The 21,136-nt window shown below is 43.6% G+C and overlaps 1 protein-coding gene across 2 annotated transcripts in view; it reads left to right on the top strand.

Annotated features, from left to right (window-relative positions):
* Window positions 1-21,136, top strand: part of ARHGAP10 (Rho GTPase activating protein 10) — a 236,185-nt gene that overhangs the window by 121,357 nt on the left and 93,692 nt on the right. For both annotated transcript variants that reach the window (XM_045831665.1, XM_045831667.1), the window contains 4 exons: window positions 360-441; window positions 3,345-3,390; window positions 5,612-5,677; window positions 20,263-20,337. In XM_045831665.1, coding sequence (XP_045687621.1) covers window positions 360-441; window positions 3,345-3,390; window positions 5,612-5,677; window positions 20,263-20,337 — 269 coding nt within the window. The remainder of the gene's footprint in view (window positions 1-359; window positions 442-3,344; window positions 3,391-5,611; window positions 5,678-20,262; window positions 20,338-21,136) is intronic.

Raw genomic sequence — 21,136 nt, 5'->3', positions numbered from 1 at the left:
GGCACAAAAAGAGAAATACGGTGTGATTCCACTTACAAGTGTCACCTGAAGCAGTCACGGTCACAGACTCAGGAGAAGGGTGGCTGTCTGGTGCTGGGGGCGGGAAGGGGAAGGGGAGTTGTTAATGTTAATGGGTGCAGCGTCTTAGTTTTACGAGGTGGAGAATTCTGGAGCTTGGTTTCCCAGCGCTGCTGAACTGTACAGTTAAAATGGTTAAGACAGTAAATTGTATGATGTGTACTTGATCACAATTTAAAAATTTCAAAAACAGCGTCATCACCCCTGTCACACATTAGGAGGTGGAGAAGGAGGCGTGTTTTCCGCCGAGGGGTGACCTGATCTGTCCCGCTGTCTTTCAGGCCTGGCGTCTCCCTGACCATGCAGGCGTTCTCCGAAGAGGAGCGGAGGCAGTGGCTGGAAGCTCTGGGCGGAAAAGAAGCTGTAAGAGTCATCAGTGCTCGAATTTTATCTCAACCCCTTTAGAGTTGTGTTCGTTTTTTTACAGTACTTAAAAAAATAGTGCCTGCTGAAACTGGTGCTCGAATTACTCTCGGAAGTGTTTCGGTATTCTAGTAAGTTGGCTTGAGGTAGCAGCAGCGCATGCAAGACTGGTGCATCGTTAGTTTTTATTTTCACTCTTTCATGACTTTGCCACCCAGACTTGCCTTGCTTGAGGAAGTCACCTGAAGTCTCCATTTCTTGTTTCCTACCTCACAGTGCTCTGAGAGATAAACACAATAAAGACTTGCAATTTGTTTTGATCTTGGTGGAGGGGGAACAGGAAACATGAGGCAGGGCGGCAGTACTAGAAGTGACTGCTGTAGTTATGTTGCTCGATTTAGCAGTTTATGGGTTGGCCTAATGGAATACTATATGCGGTGCTGTGCAGCCTTAGTGAATGGGCGTCTGTATTCATAACTGTTTGAGGAATAAATTAAAGTCAGGGCTGTAGACCCAGTGGCACAGAAATTCAGCCTGTGTGCCCCTTTATCCAAGCACTGCTTTCATTTTCCTGGATTGCTGGCCTTTGGGAGTTGAGAACTGGGAAGGTCATGTGTTGAACTGGGGACTCCGTGAGGAAAAGTACAGAACACAACATAGAACCAATTTAAACAAACTCTGCTTAAAGTGTTGCAATTCTGATCATTCGCCAGCGCAGGTACCAGCTGGGCTCTCTGGAAAGCCTTCACCACCCTGGCAGGTTTTAAAGAAGGGAAAGGGTGTAGTTTGCAAAGTGGAAGAGGCGTCATATACAGTACGCAGAGGAGGGTGTCAGGAGAGCTGATGAAACAGGCAGTGCTACCTGGCGCTATGGGGAGCCCATCGGGGAGAGCAGAGCAGGTGGGGAGGCGAGGGCGCTGGGCCGAGTGCCTGTGGTGATCCCGATGTGCTGTTTCAAACATGAAAACCCAGATTATAAATTTCAGAAGCAGGTCCCACACAGGGAATGTACCACCCACACAGGAAAAAGTAGTGATCGGATTTCTGTCTCATTTTATTATATTTACCAGCATTTAGCCTCCATAGTTTTATCTCTGTCTGTATATTCTTAATTTGTCTTTGCAATTTATCTGGAAGTCGAGAGCACTCAAACAACAGTAATAGTTACCGAGATCCAGAACCATGGTTATGTTAATCCTGTGCTAGAAACCCTGCACTGACTAGGGCTCCTCCCCTCAGAGAACAAAGAAGTGCTTTGGACAGTCAGTTTGCATAGAAAAAGGTCACATGACTAAGTTCCTGAGAAACAAATCTGTCACCAAATGCAATCCAACCTTGAGGACATGAGTAGCCCCTCCTGTAAAGAGCCAAGTAATTCGAGATATACAAATAATGGTAATTCTGCAGAAAGAAAACAGTCATGCACCACGTGTATGCTCCACCTGTATACAACGAGGTCTGTCCAGGTACCCAGCCATGCAATATGAAAAATGGAGGCATTTATTGAAGAAGATACAAGATATGAGAAACATTGTACATAGGACAGTGATGCCTGTTTCCTTCAAAGGAAGCACCTTGGGACCTCACACAGGTTTCTTAGTTGCCATCAGCTGCCCTGTTGTATTTTCCTGAATTTCATCAACAATCTGAAATTCTTCTCTTTCAAAGGTGATTTTAGTTTTGGGAAAAACCAGAAGTCTCAGGGCACCAAATCTGGACTGTAGAGGGGCTGTGTCACCTGGGTGATTTGACGTTTCACCAAAAACTCTGCATGAGACGTGATGCATGAGTAGGTGTGTTGTTGTGATGAAGCTGCCAATCACCAGTTGCCCATGGCTGTGGGCTTATGAACCATCCAGATGGTTTCCATGGAGGAATGTTCAGGCTTAATGAAATATTTAATGTAGATTTGTTGCTGTACTCGCTTAATCATTGTGAATGTGACAGCCACACAGTACACATGCTCACTCAGTGGTGTCTATCATGCCCACTGACTAGTACAGTGAAGTCTTCATTGTTCACACATGTGCATTCCAGTCCACTCTCCTTGGCTGCCAGGTTATATCAATGTTGCACAAACCATTCTCATTATATTAACAATGGCTGGACCTTTTCCCAGCAGACCTCGTCGTATACTATGGTGGTCCTATAGTTGTAATGGAGGTGAAAAATTCCTTTTGTCTATTGTAGCCTTTGTAATGTATTATGTGTTTGTGCAGATGCGTTTGTAAACAAACCTGCCAGTAGTAGTAAAGTGTAGCACTACTTACAATTAGTCTAGTAGGCTGCATTATCTAGGTTTATGTTAGCACAATGACGATTGCCTAGCAGTGCATTTCTCAGAACATATTTCTGTTAAGTGGCACATACCTGTGTTCAGCTATATATTTTTATGATGATAGTTAAGGTACGGTGTATTTTTTGCAGGTACTATATATGCCTTGCAAGTAATAGAGAGGCCCTAGAATTCTTAGAAGCAGACTGTGATTATCACCTTTCTATTCCAGATGTAGTTATTTAAATTATATTTAATTTCACAATAATTATTAATAAATATTAAATATTGATTTAATTAATATAGGAATAACAAAAGAGATGACTGGAGTCATCTCTTAAGTAAACACCAGATTTTGGAAATAGTGCTGAAAAAAATGAGTTTCGTCTTGCCAACTAAAATGTATTTTATATTTGCATGAAGTTTCAATAAGTTTCTTAAGAATTGTGGTTTCTTCATCTGATTTTTGCTCCCTCAGTGAGAGACAGAGTAGACGGTCCTCACCATAGAGCACGCCACAGCACTTCACCAGTATCAGTGTGATTTCTGCATGGTCCTGGGTGTGCCTACTAGAATCATTTTACTGACTTGTTAACAATGTCGTTTCCCCTGTTTTCTCTCTTACTAGCTGCTCCATAGTTTTAACCGTGCCATCGTCCCAAGACCAGAAGGAAGTAAGTGCTAATTTATAAACCTGTTTGTCTCCCTTTTCCACGAGTGTCTTTGTTTCATTACTGGTGTCAGAGTGGTGCTGGCTGCTCACCTGTGCCCCTCCGAGCTAACCTCCGAGTTTATGTGTCTCCCAGAGGTCTTGTCCAGTGGCATCCTGTTCGGATTTTCTTGGACTATTGTGATCCTCATTGATCCTGTCTTTGCACATTGGGGAAAAAAAAAGTCTTTGTGTACAACTGTTTCCTCTACAAAACCTGAAATATGTTCTCTGTAATTCAGTTTGATATATATTCTTATAGTCATAAATGAACACCTGAGAGTTTCAGTTTCAGGTGTGCATTTATCAACTTCCTAAGTTGTAAGTTCCTGTGGGTTGGAGCTGTTTATCAGGTTCCCTGTTTGTAACCCTTGCCCCACTCCCCCCGCCACCCTCCCTCCCCCCCGCACCCAATTCCTTAGAGTCTCTGAGCCTGGCTATACAAGTGATACATCATTGCACCTGAGAGAATAACAGTGGGAACACATAGTCACGTATTCAAGGATGATGAGTTTCACATGCCTTGTATAAACTAGAGGAAAACGAAGTATTGTGTGGCTCTGTAGTGTGGATTTTTACTGAGATAAACCAAAAATATCAGATTTTCTAGAGTCTTTATGAATTTACTTTGATATCTTTTGGAGAAATTAGGAGTACATTTATCACATGTCCACAGTTTGGAAACATTATGTTATTTGCACACAATTTCAAAATCAGGATGTGCATGTTATTTGAGCCAGTGCCTAAATAAAAGGCTTCTCTAGCCTGGCGCTGGAAATGGACAGTGCGTCACAGGAGGTTGTAAATGTACGGGAGCATTTTCTTAACCTCATTCTGTCCCTGCCTTCCCCTCCCCTCCCCTCCCCTCCCCTCCCCTTTCTCTTGTCTCCCTCCCTTCCTTCCTCTTTCTCTTCCCTCTTTACCTCCTTTCCCCTTTTCTCTTTTCTCCTTCTCTCTTTCCTTTCTTTTTTTTAAAGAAGTAGATATTATTATTATTTTTTTAAAATTTTATTTATTTTTAGAGAGAGGGGGGAAGAGAAGGAGAAAGAGAAGGAGAGGAATATCAGTGTGTGGTTGCTTCTCACCTGCTCCATACTGGGGACCTGGCCCGCAACCCAGGCATGTGCCCTGACTGGGAATCAAACTGGCGACCCTTTAGTTCGCAGCTGGCACTCAATCCACTGAGCTACACCAGCCAGGGCTCTTTCCTTTCTTATATTTCATAGAGATGGAAACATGCCTTAAAAAAAAGTTTTGCCAAGCAGAAAGAAACACTTGCATTTTGTACAAGGTTGTGAATTGTAGATCCCTAAACAGCAAACCACTGTCCGATTTTCCTCATTAAAGTTCTTTTTGAGCTGTGCATTAAACCTACAAAGTTTATATTCGTGGATTGTCCATGCTGCCCCCACTGAGAGCCAGGAGTTAGCATCACTGTGGCCATTTCTAAACACAGACTTAGTGTTTGCTTCCCGTTTCATTTCAAACAGGAATTGTCTTTTGTTAGCGTGCTCAAGTGTGCTAGCTAATCCACAGGGAAGGGTCTGTGTCAGAAAAATAATACATCCGGATTTTCATAAAAGTCTTCTCTGCTACATGAATCATCTGTTTTAAATTCATCGTGAAAATAATAAAATATTAAATGCTTAGAGCATGGTATAAGATATGAAATTCTTTTCGAAGCTCATGACCCAAATAATATTTTTGAAAAGTGTTTCCTAAATATTTTGCCCTAGGTTTTAAAAAACAGTATGTGTCATTTCTCCAACTGTCAAGTAATTTTAAAATCTTCACTTGTATATAATTTTTTTTTTAAACTGAGCTCTTATTGGAACTTTGGCAAAGTGTGTCTTGACTATTTCTAGAAACCTTCCCCTAAAGATTTTTATCACTTCACTTCCACTGTTTAATGTAAGTTATATTTATCAGTAAAAAATTATTTTAAATTATACATTTATTTATAAATTATTGATATTGGTAGTAGAGGTCTTAATATTCCAGGAAATACTGCTCTAAATATATGGAATTTTCATTTGCATTATTTAAACAGAGATACATGGCTTTTAGCTTCCTTTTTTAATAGAAACATAAATCAATTGAATTTAGATAGTTTTTCCTGTTTTCGTAAGGAAGAGAAGCACAACTAATTAACCATGCCCTTAATATTTTATAACTGTTTCTTTTAGGTGCACAGTTGGATAAGATGGGATTCACCATTATCAGAAAGTGCATCAGTGCCGTCGAATCTCGAGGTAACGTGGTTGTCTGGGTCATTTTGCTCGTGAAAGGCGATAGGTATGTCGTGACATCTACGGGTCATTGAAGTTGCTTCCTGCACTGGCTAAGTGTGGACAGCGAAATACATTAACAGAAATGCACACATGTATCCTGTGTGTCAGAGAGGTGGTTTGTTTACTCAGAGAGGGTGGGGTTTTCTTTTCTTTTTTTTAATATTTTAAATTTATTTTTAGAGAGGGAAGGGAGGGAGAAAGAGAGAGAGAAACATCAATGTGCGGTTGCTGGGGGCCATGGCCTGCAACCCAGCCATGTGCCCTGACTGGGAATCGAACCTGTGACACTTTGGTTCGCAGCCCGTGCTGAATCCATTGAGCTACGCCAGCCAGGGCGGGGTTTTCTTTTTTATGTACGTGTTCCTCCCCCACACTGAAACACGCAGCTGGTGTGACATGGGAATCTGTGGAAGAACCGGCAGTGTGGGTCTGCCGGTCTGAGTCACTTTTTGTTCATGCACTGTTAAGATATTTCCATCTTCCATCTTTATGTGGGCCTCCATTTAAGAAATAAGCTTCACTGATGTCTAAGTTACATGTAAAAAAGTTTGTTGATTTTAACAATACACATTGATGAGTTTTGACAAATGGATAAAGCTGTGGAACTACTATTGCAATCATAGACTCTGTCTCTCCTCAAAATTTCTTCGTGCCTCTTGGCAGTCAACCCCTATTCCCTCCTTGGCTCTTACAACCACTGACTGCTTTTTGTCATTTTAGTTCTACCTTTTTTATTTTTTGGTGTTTATATGAATGGAATCATGCAGTAGATAGTGTTTTGAGCGTGGCTTCTTTATTTAGCTTAATGCTTTTGAAATTCATCTGGCTGAGTGTGTCCTCAGCTCATTTTCTTTTTGTTCCCAGGTGGTCTTTCTAATGAAAAGACCGCCTAGTTCATATGGATGGACGGAACTTGTTTATCCATTCACCTGTTGGTAGACATTTGGGTTGCTTCCATTTTAAATTTAAGGGAAGCTGATCCTTTCCCCGACCTTTGGGGCTGGAAAGAAAATGCTCACAGGTGTTTTCCGTACAGTCCCTAAGGGAAAGTAGGGCTCTGGCACTTGGCAGACATCCCAGCGGATGTTCGAGAAACTAAGTATTGAGCCCTGCAAACAGGCTTTCTTGCAGGCTGAAGTTCTTATTAAGAGACCAAGAGAAGTAGGGATACATCGAACACTTAATTCACTTTCATACACGTATGTCCTAGTCCTACTTTGGATACTTAGAGGAAGCATTGCATTCAGGTTTTCTGTAGAAGCAAGGTCTGTGTCATGGGACAAGACAGGCCCACCGCCGGGGAAATGAGAGTGCTATGTCTGAGCCCTTGCGTGATTTGGGCATTTGCCCATCCCTGAGAGAGGCCCAGGTGACTAAAAGCCTTTCCTCGCAGCTCTCACAGGGGCAGTTCAGGCTGTGATCGTTTCCTTCATCGCAGCCTGCACTGAAGTCCAGCTGACAAATGCCTCCATTTTCCTAGCGCTTCAAGAACTTCCAAACTTTAGAAAAACGTTGTGATTTTCATACCTCTCATCGTCTTATTCTTGTTTCTGTTTTTTCCCTAAGCCTCTTAAGAACCTTAATTTTAATTGTATTCCTTGCATGCTTATTATTTTGGTAAATTAAATTCTTTCCCCAAAAGTAACATTTTATATGTACTTGCTTTTTCCTGAGCAGATGGAAATCTATCTAGATTTTTTTTCTGATTGATACGTTAACATAGATTACTATGTCATGTGAATTGAGGAGGAGTTGTCAGGTTTAAGTTTCAAAGTGGTGCAATTTTGGATAGCTCCTGAAATGCCTATTTTGGGTGCTCCTAAGACAGGCATTTTGGAAAGATTCTTAACCTCTCAGACCCTTAATTTCTAGAAGAATACAACTAGGAATTTCATTCATACTGTCTACCTCCACGCATGTTTGTGAGGATAAAAGAGCAAGTTTTTGTACATGGTAGACATTTCATTAAATGTATTTATGACCAGTCTTCATCCTTCCCCTGAACTCTTTTAATTGTGAAATGTCCATGTTCCTTCTGTAACAGTTATATTACATGGTGGTATTAATTACGTTTCATGTGTTTATCTTATTTCTGGAACGTTACTCTCTCCTTGGAGTGCAGAAAGTGTCCCAGTTTTTCTTGCTTCTCTTCATTTCTAAGCACAGCCAGTGTCTTGCACATACTGTCAGCACTCTGGAAGCAATGGCTTTTTGCTCGAGTGTTCCGAGATTTGATTAAAATGCCACATTAGCAATATTACGTGTTCCAACAGTGTGTAAAATTATTGGAAGAATTTATTTTGTTTTAGTGGCTGGACTCAGTACTTTGAAATAACATGTAGGATTGGTTTTTACTGCTTCATCGGTTTGTCAGCATCTTTCTGAATTCTGGGTAATATTTCAGACCTCAATAGGAAGATGTATCACGTACCACGTGGAAGAGTCTTCTGGTTTTAGATCTTAGGGACTCAGTACGTGATTTTCTTAAGTAACTCCCCTTCCTAAAAAGGAACCATCTCCCTTACCCAGTCCATTGTCTTTTTTTGGAACTGCACGGCGCCTAGCTTTTCAGGTGCATGCATTATAAAATTGTAAAATGTGCAAACTGCAAGTAAGCCTCTTTTGCTTAAAAACTTCTTTGGTTGCTATTTTGTAAACATTCACTGTGATTTAAAACTAAATTTGTATGCCACTTTTGTTTATGACATTCCCCTTAAAAAATCTTCCATAGGTGAATAAATCAGATATTCACTTTAATTTCTAGAGTGTGGCCTTAAAATGTTGGTCTAGGCCAGCTGTCGGTGATCAGATTCTGCCTTGTAACAAGCTGTGAACTCGTGGGCTAGAAGTAGGAGCCACCTCTCAGATGTGACAGTCTTAGATTTGTCACATCTGAAAGTGAATTTCTGTTTCTTTGAAAAGTAAAGTTTTCAGGTTTTCAGAAAATCTTTCTGAAGTTGGGTTGAGGATTATTTTTCTGCTTCCAGAGTATTTCTGGAATTGTATGGGGTCTCAAAATGGGCCTGGAAGAAGATCATAATGTAGTCTTAATATTAACCTTGGTGGGCGGGGAGGCGCCCGAAGTGAACTTGCAGTATATTTTGCCCTGATTGCACATTAATCTTAAATTGCCAAGGGCGGATGACGTGCAAAATGAAGAAAACAAAGAACAGCTGTCTCCTGGAAATTTACAGCCAGTAAATGAGAGTTTTTCACTCACTGTCTCTTTTTAATCATAGTGTAATGGGTGTGAAATGAGTGTGGGTGGAATTAGAGGACAGTTGCATGTAGGAGGGAGCTGAAGAGTCTTGTGGTGTCTGCAAAAATGCAAATGCAAACCTGAAATACTAAATCCTGGCCAGTCAGGATGGATTATTCGTTTTCTCAATTAGTCATCTCATTTGCTTTAAGAACAAGTAAGCTTCCAAAGCTATTAGCTTCCAGACGAATGGCTGAATAAAGATTAATAGGAACAAATGGTTAAACGGCCTTGCTACAGAGCGGGCGCGCTAGGTTTGATGTGTTTGGTTCAGATTCCGATGAGGTCCCTGGCATTTCATCGTAAGGCACTCTTAGCTAGGGGTGAAGAGCATGAGCTCAAAAACCAGTCGCGTCGGGAAGACCTGTTAGCTCTGCAACCAAGTTACTGTAGTTACTCCACCTCTCTGTGTCTTGCTTTTATCGTGTGTAATAGGGGCTAATGGGAATGTCTCCTTCGGCAGGGTGGGTAAGGATGCTGGCGGCATGGGCCCATGCTGAGTGCTCAGTAAGTGTGAGTTGCTCATTGAGAGATACGTCTATGAAGTGAGGCCAGTCACTTCAAGAGCTGGGAGCTCTGCGAAACTTTGTTTAGTTTTCTTAAGAAAGAGTAATTTACGTAGGGAAATAAATCACTGGAATGTACTGTATCTAGTAACTTCATGTGGCTCTTGTAACAAGCAGCTGAATTTTAACTGGTTTGGCCTTCAGCCTTCTGTTCTTCGGCATCCTGGAGACCCTCGAGCAGGAACATGACTCAGGGACGGTGAAGGAAGGGGAGAGGCTTGGCAGGAAGACCATGGCTTTCAGAGGAGCTCAAGCCATCCAAAAAAGAGATCCTCCAAGATTACCTAAAATTGTTTTCGTCCCTGATGCCACAGCTGCTCTGAAGTGGAGGGCAGATGGCAGATGGCAGATGGCAGCAGGGAGACTCCATCAGGCCTCTGCCAACGTTCTGAGCTCTGGCGAGAAGGGATGGAAGGAGCCTTGCAAAATGCAACAGCCAACTTGGGCCTTGACGTTGAGTCTCTTTAGTGGTTTATGTAAGTAGAGTTTCGTAACAACTTACACGTAAGCCATGTGAGTGATGAGTTTGAAAATAAAATGTACCTTTATTTAGCTGTCCTCTCCATTCTAGCGTACTTTAATAGTTACCTATACCTGGACATGCACATGTTAAATGGGATTTAGTCAACACTTTTTTAGGTGTTTCCTACAGGAAAGGTATTGGAGGAGAAAATGGGGAAGATACAATTTCTTTTCTTAAAGGTTAGCTTCAGTCTAGTTTCAAGACAGTGAAGGCCCTGGGATTTTATACTCCGTTATGTGAACAAATTATTCTGCATCGCTTGGAGGGTACTGGTAGAAGATACAAGACTCCTGGACCAGAGAAGGACAGCTTATTACTCTCAACAGCCAGAGTATTATATTTTGTGTTGGTGCCTTGCACCCTGGTTCTCTAGGTCCCTGCAGAGGGCGTCAGATGATACTTACACAGATAGTAGGTTGCGCTGTAGGAGAAAAACTCTTGAGTTTGGGAAACTGGACTCTTTTATAATGGCAGGCAAGCATGTCTGCTCTTTGCTGTAGTTGGAGACACCACTGCTATCTTCCACAGTTGTGCGGAAACTTGCTCTTTGCTCCAGGGGGAGATGCTTGAGTAGATGGTGTTCACCCGCTCTGGGGTGTTGCTGGCAGAGGTGAGTGGGTGGGTTCAGCATGAGAAGATGCTCTGTGAGCCACCGAAGACACTGCGGCAGGTCCCAGGTGCCGAGCTGCACTTGGTCCTGTGGGCAGTGGGAAGACCTGACAGGTGTCAGCGACAGGTTTGAGCAGGAGTGTGTTCACATCTCCGACGGGAAGTGGAGTGGATGGCGGCACAGTGGCTGGTTAGGTTTTAGAAATAATCCAGAGAAGAGATGGTAGGGGCTTACACTAAGGCATTGACAATGGAAAAAAGAGATGGCTAGGAAGAGAGACTTGGCAGAAAAACAGACTCCGGCCACCTGTTGGATGGAGGAGGTAAGGGAAAAGTAAAAGCAAAAAGTAACTCTAAGCTTTCCAGCCAAGGAAGGTGAAGACACCTTGAGCCAAGGTGCAGACTGCAAGAGGAGTTTTGGGAGGACTATAGGCTGGTTTTGGATATCCTGAATTCTAGGCACCTGTGGCATGTCTGTAGGAAGTAGAATGATGGCAACAGGAAAGACGAGGGATATTGTTTTCAGAGAGGTGATGTTCTGAGTGTCAGTCATTCAGGTAGATGGTGAGGTAAGGTAACAGAGCAAAGGGCGGAATCTTTGGGGATCTCTGCACATAGGGAACGAGAGGAAGAATAGTGAAGGACTCTGTGATCCGGGGTTGTGAAAGCAAGGAGCTAGAAAGTAGCCAGGTTGCACAGGTCGTATTAACGTGTCGTTCCCACAGGAACCCTATGAGACAGTGGCACTTCTCTGCTTCATGTGGGCAGCTGCAGAGTCACGATTTGACTTGTACACGTCTCGGAGCTAGAAGGTGGCAGACTGAAACTCAAACTGAGAGCGAACTTTCCATGCCTGTGCTTTTAACCACAGTGAGCACGATGAGATGGAGCCTCTGCAGACTGATCTCCTGAGGATGTTGACGATGAACAAAAAAGCAAAGAGGAGACACGCTTTCAGAGAACAGGGGTGATCTGAAACTGTAGACAGTGGGGACGGGGGTTGGGGGGGAGATGTAAGGATCTCTGAAGTGCTCGTCTAGCTGTGGGCTGAAGCCGTCGATTCCTTCTGTTCCAGCTCCGTCACGGGCTGTGCAGGGGCACCACCAGCCCGGGGGAGGTTTGCCCACTTGGCTGAGACTGTCCGCAGGGCTGTGGGGTCTCCTAGTGGTGGGCATCATGACACTGTGGAGTCTTCATCAGACAGTATTTTAAATCCTAGTAGGCAGCATTTTGTTTTCCCGTGTATTTTATGTACTCTAGCTCCCAGGTCCTCTAAAACTCAGTAGGTAGTTGAGCAGCTATGAGGGGAGACCCCCAAAACCCTGAAGTTTACTTATAAAAATTTATGTATTCTTACATGGTTAAACTTCAGTCACCTTCAAAGTACTCTTCATTTGATGTAGTTGCATCTATTGGGATGTTTTTTCCACTGCTCAGAACAGGTTTTGAACTCGTCCATTTAGTGCTTGGATGAGTTCAAAGCACTCGTGCTTCTGCCTTTTTTTGTTTCACCTCTTGCACATTGGCAAAACGTTTCCCTTCGAGGACTTTTTCCATTGAGACAAAAGCCACTTGGGGTAAGATCAGGGGACAGGGGAGGTGGGGCACAGGGGCCATGCTGTTGTTGGCCAGAAACTGCCGAGTACTCAGTGCGGTGTAGGCAAGTGCACTTGTAACTCACCCATCGTGAAACAGGCAAACGTGTTTAAAGAGTCTTCCAAAAGAAAAAACCAAAAAACCCCTAAACACTCACTGAAGCCAAATGCAGCCTCTCACAGCAGCGCCAGCTGGCCACTAGTACAGACGGGTTCCTAGAACACTCGCCTAGTGGGGGAAGCCTGTACTACAAGGGGCCTGCCCGCCAGAAGATCATTCCAGGTTTTTTGGGTCCCCCCTCGCATTTCTTACTTATTACGCTTTAAGTGCATGTGCGAGTCTGAGGTTCAGAGCAAGATCAGGGTGACTGCCCAGAGGCTGTGAGACAGGCCTTCTCGAAGGCTCGCTTGTGAGGAGAGGCGGAAGGTCACACCGAATGAGTCATAGTGAGAGCCCCTGTTAGATCCTGGGACAGCAAGACATCTGGCAACTGGGGGAGGTTTGGGACCTCAGGTGTTACAGGGAAAGCAGGAACTCCTTGGTGTTCTGCAGCTCCCCTCCAGCCCCAGTTTAGGCAGCCTGCCCACTGGCTTGGGCGGTTGCACAGGGAATAGTGACACGTCCAGGGGTTGTCTGACATGAAGCAGAACTGCCTTCTCTTGTGGCGGTTAGCACCTGGAAAGGAGGCCAGCCCCACAGAGTACTGGGGATATGTAGTTCCTTCTGACCCAGCTACAGAGGTAGAAGCTAGTAAACAAAACACTACATTTGCACTTGAATTGGAGGTGAGGCTGAGAGTCAAGTCTAGATGTGTCTGCCAAGACCTGAAGTTATCAGTACTTCCAGAAATACTGGGTTGGACCTGGACTTGGATAGTTGCCGTTTGCTTTTGTGATACTTCTCCCGCGGGCTGGACAGGAAGCAGCGGTGGAGGGAGATGCGGGGCACTGCCGCCCTCAGGTGCCCAGCAGTGGGAGTCCTGAACTCAGCCTCCAGCCGGCTGGGGTGTGGGAGGAGGGTGCGTGAGTGAGAGCCCAAGCCTGTTCCTCGCAGGGCCTGCTGGGGGAGCCGTTCCTCAGGGCACAGGAGGGGATTTATGTGAGGAGGGGCTGTGGAGGCAGAGCTGAAAGTGAAAGCAGCTCTTTCCACTGGAAGATGCAGATTCGTTCCCCACGGACAGCCGCTCTCTGTAACTCTTCTCTCAGCTGCCCAGTAATTATGGTCCAGGGGAGGAATTCCACGTGTTACTGGTGAACGGGAATTCTGTTTTCCGTGAGTCATTCACATTGGATGAACACTGGCTCTGTTCCCAGCACAGGCTTTGTTTTATGGACGTGGGCCGTGGCCTGTGTGCCTCGGTTAGGATGACTTTCTATTCACTGTGCCTAGTCATGTTGGGACGTGGAATTGTAGGCCCAGTGAAAGTTGTGAATGAGTGTTTGGTCTGTGAGGCTCATGCAGATGCGTTGCAGACGTCATCTCTGCTTTTCACACCAAGCCCAATCCGTCCTCAGCCTCATTGACCAGGGAAAGAAGCTGAGACTGGGGGACTGAGGAACTCGCCCGCACAGACGCTCAGACCGCGGGGAGGGGGTCAGGCTGGAAGTTTCCAGGCTGTCGTTAACCTCGACCTGTAACAATTTATACCTTACAAACTTAACAGATGTGTGTTTCCAGGATATATATATAAAATTTAATGACAGGCCCAGCATCTACAACGTTTAAAATGTTATTGTCATTTTGAACTTCTTAATCTCTGTACACTGTGATCTTCTAACACTCCCAGTGCTTAGAAATCATCTCCTACCTTGCTTTTGTTGTATTGGGTGCATTGTATGTGCTAAAAATAAGGTATGCGTCTTCCAAAGTTTTGGGATTCTGTAATTCTATAAATACAATGTCTTAAATTTATGATGTTGAAAGTTATATCCCTCTGATGAAATGGAGGAATCATTCTTGATTGTGTCAGCCCACATTTAAAATAATTTAATATAAAGACACATTTTCGATGGAACCTTAAAATCTTATGAATTGCCCAGTATTTTGGAAGGATGTCTGTGTATGGACCAGTGTTATTTTGTTTGCTTTTTTATGTAACTCAGCACAGTGGGTAGCCTGGGAAGTGCTTGCCATTCTTAAACAGACATTTAAACATGGTGTTTGTTGAAGGATAGTCATAGGAACATGTAAGTAACACATTTGGGGCATTTTTATCATTCACCCTGTGACCTGGAACAATGTTCATGAGCCTCCTCATTGCTTTCCCCTGAGTCATCTTGATAGCGTCTCATTCTTCACCTTTTTGTTTGGTGTTTTTCTCACATCATTGGTGTTTTCCCAATTGTTTTACTTACAGTGCATTTTTCCTTTTATTTTCAAGAATCTGTCAAGACTGGCTAATCGTTATAGCTATATATAATTATAAAACACATTTACAATTATACAGTTTTACACATATATGAATATTAATCAGGTTCGCTCATTCCATAGCCCACAGGCGGTGTGTCTTTGCAGTGCCGGTTGGATGTGTGAACCTGTGTTTCTGTTTATGTGTGCACGTGTGTGTGTGTGTGTGTGTACCTTGTTAACAGTGGCATGTGGCAGACTTTTGATGTGAAACTCCTGTGAAGGCAAACTTGAACATCAATGACCTTTCACCCCTGCTGTCAACACGCACGAGTGCAAACAAGTGATTTCTTCCCTCCCCAGATATCGATCGCTGACCTCCTTCTGTGACAAGCGCTCTGCTTGTTACTAGATGAGAATGGAATAAATGTTAATTTATAGACCCAGGGAAGTTGACCATTTATTTCTTTAAAATCACAGACTTGTAAAACTTTTAGAAGTAACTGTGTGTTACCATCGAAAGTGTTTATGTTCCACTTTGAGCCTTACCCCTTTGTATTGTTACAGCTGTGTTTTCTACTTACAAACTTTTCTGTCTCCATTTTCTTTCCATATCCCTTCACTAATCAGGCATCAATTATTGTTCATTTATTCCGCTCATTCGCTAGTTTATTCCCTCCACTGGTAGATGCATATCAAGTGCTGAGGACCATGCAGGGTCTTGAGAACACTGAGCTGTCAGGTACAGAGTCTCTTCCTAAAACTATAAAGAAAAGCGAAGGAAAGACTTTGTGGCTCAGTTGGTTCCAAGTTGCTTTCTCCTTTAGCTTTAATTCTCTTTCTGATTTTACCCCGTGTCTTCAGTACGTGACACACAGTGAGCACTCACCAGTTCCTAAGAAGTTAGCAGGAAATTACATGTCATGTAATTTTTAGCCCATTATCTCCTCAGTTATTTCCAGTTTTGCCTGCCTGTCTTGTGTGTACGTTTTAGTTACGTCTTCTCTCCCCTGCTGCTTTTAACTGCTGCTATGTCGTCTTCTTGCCACATCTGCCTGCCAGTCTTTGCCTCCACCTCTGTTGTTTAACCGAATCTCTCAGTCCCGTTACATTTTGTTTGCTTCCTGCATCGAATTCTTTATTGTCTCAGATCGCCTCATTTCCTCTTGTGCTCTGCAGCCCAGCTGCGAGGGCCTCTGGGAGCCCACGAGATTCTGTAGTCCTGCTCAGGTGCTTTCTGGAGCCGGAGAGGCACTGGCACCATTCGGGTTCTGACAGGGAAATGGGTGGGCAGAGATGATGCCCAAACCTGGCCGGGTCCTACCTCTGGACCCACCACAGGGAGATCCAGGTAGTGTTCCGGGACCGCGCCATGTGAGATGGGGGGAGGCAGGTGGGAGGAAGGGGGACATTCGGTCTCATTGTACTTACTTTGCCTGGGACAGCTGTCCTCACTGGCTCGTCACTGTACAGGAGAGCACTTTTCCCTTCCTTTCCTGCAGATCAGAACCAATCTTATTTATTAAAAGCAAAAAAAAAAAAAGATATTTTGACCTGTAAACATTTTGATCGGATGTCAGATATTTGTTAAAACTTACAAAGTGTTGTAGTAATGATGTCAATCATTGGGTGTTGATGTCCTGAAAATGTGAATAACGTGTATATCTTCACTTCAGGTTTTCATTTGCTAACCGTAATGCCTCTTTTGGCCCAAGTCCAATCTGTGTCTGTAGTTCTAAATTACTTTCAAGTCAAAACAGCCACCCCATGCCTGTTCTGTACCCAACAATTCTGTGCAGGGTGCCATGAGAGCTGCTAAAAACAAACCACCAGAAAGCAAGGTCAACCTCATGTCTTTCCAGGTGATATATGTCTGTGCATTCAGGGAGAGAACGCAGAACACAGGCCCGCAGTTCTTTACTGGAAAATTCTGTGATCAGATGTGTTTTAGAATTTAGGTATTCTTTTAAATTTGGAAAGGAAATAAGGGAGATGCACACACATACACACAATGGTAGAACATCCCCGCATAGGTGTGGTGTGGAAATTACTTTTTACATGGTAAAATGGGAATATTCACACTTGGTGGGGAAAATAAACATGTAAGCTGATGTCAGGTGAAGCACTCCGATTTTTGATTTGGGGAATTGTGCATAAGAGATTGTGGGTTAGTTTTAAAATGTAATTAGGTGTTAAAAGGAATTAATTATGAGGCACATTCAGAATAAGGGATTATCACTGTGGTGTCAGAAAGATGGGATTTTTATGTGGTTTTGGAGGTCTGGATGGAATATCCGTCAGTTTTGCTCACTGTTGAATCTTGGGCGGCCAGACCAGCGCCTGCCATGTATTTGATGACTAAATATTTGACAGATGAGTAACCTGAAAGGAGAAGGGGAAGAACATCCCTCTGCCAGAGGAGACTTGCCCCTGAATGTAGCGAGGGAGGGCGGAGGGGGGAGGGAATGCTTTCGGTTGTTGAGGGTGAGTCCCGGGTCTGCCCTGGCGAAGGCAAATGCTCTGCAGTAAGTGTGGGTAGGTGAGGTGGGGGCCGTGATCAGTGGTTGTTGGTTCATGTCTTACGTCTTTAGCTGAGTTTGGACTTGATTGGAGGGCTTCCTCTTAAATGGAGATGGGGGAGACCTTAGATAATCAGAGTGGTTTGAAATATAAAAAAAAAAGGTTGGGAAGAAAGATGATGTTTAGGATGGATTATGGACGTGCGTGTTTCCTGCAGGGTGCCTTCATAAATGTGTGTGCGTCAAATGTAAGACCATTGAAGAAGCAGTGATTATTACTCTGAGTTTGAAGAAAATGTAGATATCGACCTATTGAAATTTAGAAAGTGACAGGGAAGAAATCAAAGATGATTTCAAAATTCTAATACCTGGTGATTAGAAATAGTGATCCCTTTGGCTAAAAGAGGGAACTTGGAAAGAAGCTGAAGAGAATATGTTGAACCCACTGATAGGACTCGGCCTCTTGAGTGGTTCCTTTCTTCAGATGTCTTTATCTGATATCTTTTGTGTGATATGTGTATCCATAGGTATAAAGTATGTTCTAGTTTTCTTAGTCGAGAGCCTCTAAGAACAGTGTAACAAAAATCTTAAACAATTTGAGTGCATGTGTTTTACATGTTATTTTCTAGCTGCTTTGGTACCAGGTTCATTTCAATTTCATCTTAAGAAATAAAAGCTTTGTTGAGTAGCATTCATTTCCCCTTGCACCTTTTATTATGCATTAGCAATGAACTCTGCTTCTCTCAGGATGATGAATTTGAACTTGGCCAATTACCCGGTAGTAATGACCTGTCCGGAGTGATCATCACTGCTGAAGTGACGTCTCTGTTTCGTGTCTCCGTGCACTTCAGGAACTTCCCGCAGCATCGCGTTTCTTGAACGAGAGACTATGTCTTGCTCTTTGGGCTTCAGGTGCCGAGGTCAGCTAGTGTAGGTCTCTCATCCTCTGGTACTTTGAACTGTCTGGACCTGGCCTCCTGGCCTCTAGGGGAAGGAAGGAATGAAGCCCAGTCTTTTCTCCCCTGGAGAATTTTTTTTTCTTGTTTTCAATTCCGGGCAGAGCTGACCTGCGTTTTATTCCTGTCTTGCAGGCAGCGAGCATCCCCATCAGGAAGGGGCCTCTCGGCTCCTTTGCTTCTGTAAAGTGTTCCGAGAAGACTTGTGTGGACTGCCGGGGCAGTCTTTGCTCTCCCGGTCCTTAGCTCTATTGAGGAACTGAGAGGGAGAGCGTCTCATTTTGCTGGGTTGTGATAATAAAGTACCACAGACTGGGTGACTTAGCAGGAATTAATTTGCTTGCAATTCTTGGAGCTAGAAATCCAAGATCAAGGTGTCTGCAGAGTTGGTTTCTTCTGAGGCCTCTCCCCTTGCTTGTGGATGGCCGTCTTCTCGCTGCACCATCACGTGGTCTTCCCTCTGCGTGTGTCTGTGCCCTTGTCTGATCTTAAAAGTCTATGATCATGTTGGACAGGGCCTATCCCAGTGACCACGTTTTAACATAATGACCTCTTTTAAAGACCCTATTTCCAAATACAGTCACATTCTGAGGTACTATGGATTAGGTCTTCAATGCAAAAATTTGGGGGTGGGGCACAATTCAGCCCCTAACAAGCAGACAAATTAGGGCATTTGAGAAGCTTTAAAAAAATGAGTAAGGAGAAATAAATAAAAGGCAAAAAAGAGAAAAAGAAAACAGTCAACTTTTGCAAGGAATCTTGAAAGCTGTGTGTGTGTGTGCGTGCGTGCGTGCTCGAGGTGCTTTATAACTAAGAGAACACGTGCTGGTACCATCTTTTCCTTCCTCCCACAACACTCGGTGCGCGGTGCTGGCTGGGCACTCACAGGAAGCATCCAGACTCAGAGGTGTCCTGTGCTGAGGTCTCTGCTCAGGAGTGGCCGAGCTGTGATTTGCATCCAGTTCTTTAGACGTGGTCCAGTACAGTATTTTTTTTTTTCATTACCCCAGTAGGGAGGTGAAAAGAAAGTATGTTCCCATGGCAAATTTCATGGCCTTTTGGGGGTTGCTTTGTTTTGTTTTTGGAAACTTTAGGGGTAAAGGCATCATCCCGTCAGCCAGTTGTGTTCAGTATTCATAGTGCAGGAAGTAAACACGTGGACAGAAAGCTACAACGCTTTGGAGAAAGAAAGAGAGCGAGGCACCTGTCCTGGAAGTTGTTATTTTATGATGGAAGTTTTCAAGCATGGAAAAAAGTAGAGAGTGGTACAAGGAACTCCCACATATTTGCCGCTCAGACACAGTCATTTCCAGGATGTTGCTACAATTGCTTCATCTACCCCTTTCTCCTTCATCAAGTGAATTGAACATAGGTCCCTCTTTTAAGTATGTACCTTAAAAAATAAAAACATTTTTGACATAATCTTAAAGCCACTCAGTTTCCTGCTTGCCTCCAAAAGTCCTCTTACAGTTCGTTTAATCAGATCAGTGTCAAAGCAAGGCCGTGTGGCCACATACTAAATGATGTTTGACAGTAAGTTTTCTTGCCTTTGTTTCTTGTCTGCTGTGCTCAGGGCTACTTTGGTTGCAGGTCTCTTCGGAGAGAAAATGCAATGAGTTTAGTTCATTTGGCTGTAGGGTTTGCAGTGATACTTACTTGAAATGTCAGAGTTTCTCACTGGACAGTGCATTTCACAGTTCTTAAAAGCAAAAAGCAAAAACAGTTTTGAATGAATTTCTATGGTCTTCAAGAATCATCCAAACACTGATTTTTTTTCCTGTGTATTAATCAGCACCATATTATTTTTAAAAGGCTAAAATTTCAAGAAAAGAAAATGTCAAGAATTAGTAAACATAAACAGGAAAGTTGTGCATTTTTACATAGTGCGTTGGTATACACGAGTACTGCTTAACTAATTTATTTCATTAACATTGACTCATTACATTTTGTCCGCATGGAACCTTGTTTTATGACATTATTTTCCAACCATAACTCATGCATACCAAGCCACTAAACAAGTTCTTACATGCTTGCTTTTGTCCAACATTATTTTTGTAATCAACAGGAATGTGGCTAACACGAGTTAGTGGAGAGTCTGAATGCAACTGTTTGTTGACAGCTTTTAAAATATGACAGTCTTGCATTTTGCTAACATTTTGTCTCTTCCAATAGGTATAAATGACCAAGGATTGTACAGAGTTGTGGGGGTGAGTTCAAAGGTCCAGAGACTTCTCAGTATGTTGATGGGTATGCCTCTTTTCTAATAATTTTCCATGCACGATTTGTTTATGTTCATTAATGTCATGAGTTAATATTTCATAGTCACGTCCAGCCTACTTGCAAATCCACTCTTTTCTTCTGCCTATGTTTGTGTTCTCTAAGCTGACTCCGAGAAGTAGATTAGTGTTTGCATCAGCACCGACTATCCGCTTGCTCTTGACTCACTAAGAACTGGAAGGAACAAAAGCGTGCAGCTCACGGGCGAATGTCTTCTCCTGCTTTCCTCTCCTAGGGAAGTAGCAGCCAGCCGCTGTGATTTGTGTGGCTTCCAAATTGGCTGTCCAGAGCCTTGTCAGTACGTTTGATTGGACAAGACCACTGGGACTCGCTCATTTTTATGGCGCTTCCAGAACTGTCATTTGACAGCAAGAGTCTGGATCTCGGGGATTCATTGGTATTCACAGGGGCTTGTTTGTAGTTTGCAGCAGGCTCCCCTCCAGAACCGTGCGCGCTCCATCTGCGCCGATAACACGGTGTTCTTTGGCACTGCATGCTGGAGGAAGCCAGAAAGTGAATTCGTTTCATTACCCTAGACATTGTGTGAATGACGCAGCGCTTTTCCATTACACACTGCTGTCAGTTCCATGCCCCCTGTAAGGCGCCCCACTGCTCTCCCCAGCCCAGAGCAGGCTGCCTCTGGAGGAGTGGTGACGAGTCGTCAGGCTTGAGGGCCCCGTGTGTCATTATGACCTTGCTAAATGTTAATTAATTTGACATCTTACTTTAACTAATCAACATTAACAATGCCCTCAGGTATACTATCACT

Source organism: Phyllostomus hastatus, unplaced genomic scaffold (assembly GCF_019186645.2).
Source record: "Phyllostomus hastatus isolate PE091 unplaced genomic scaffold, TTU_PhHast_1.1 phas_contig_159, whole genome shotgun sequence".
Taxonomy (NCBI): domain Eukaryota; kingdom Metazoa; phylum Chordata; class Mammalia; order Chiroptera; family Phyllostomidae; genus Phyllostomus; species Phyllostomus hastatus.
Note: the sequence above shows the minus strand (reverse complement) of the source record. Positions and strands in the feature narration are given on the sequence as shown.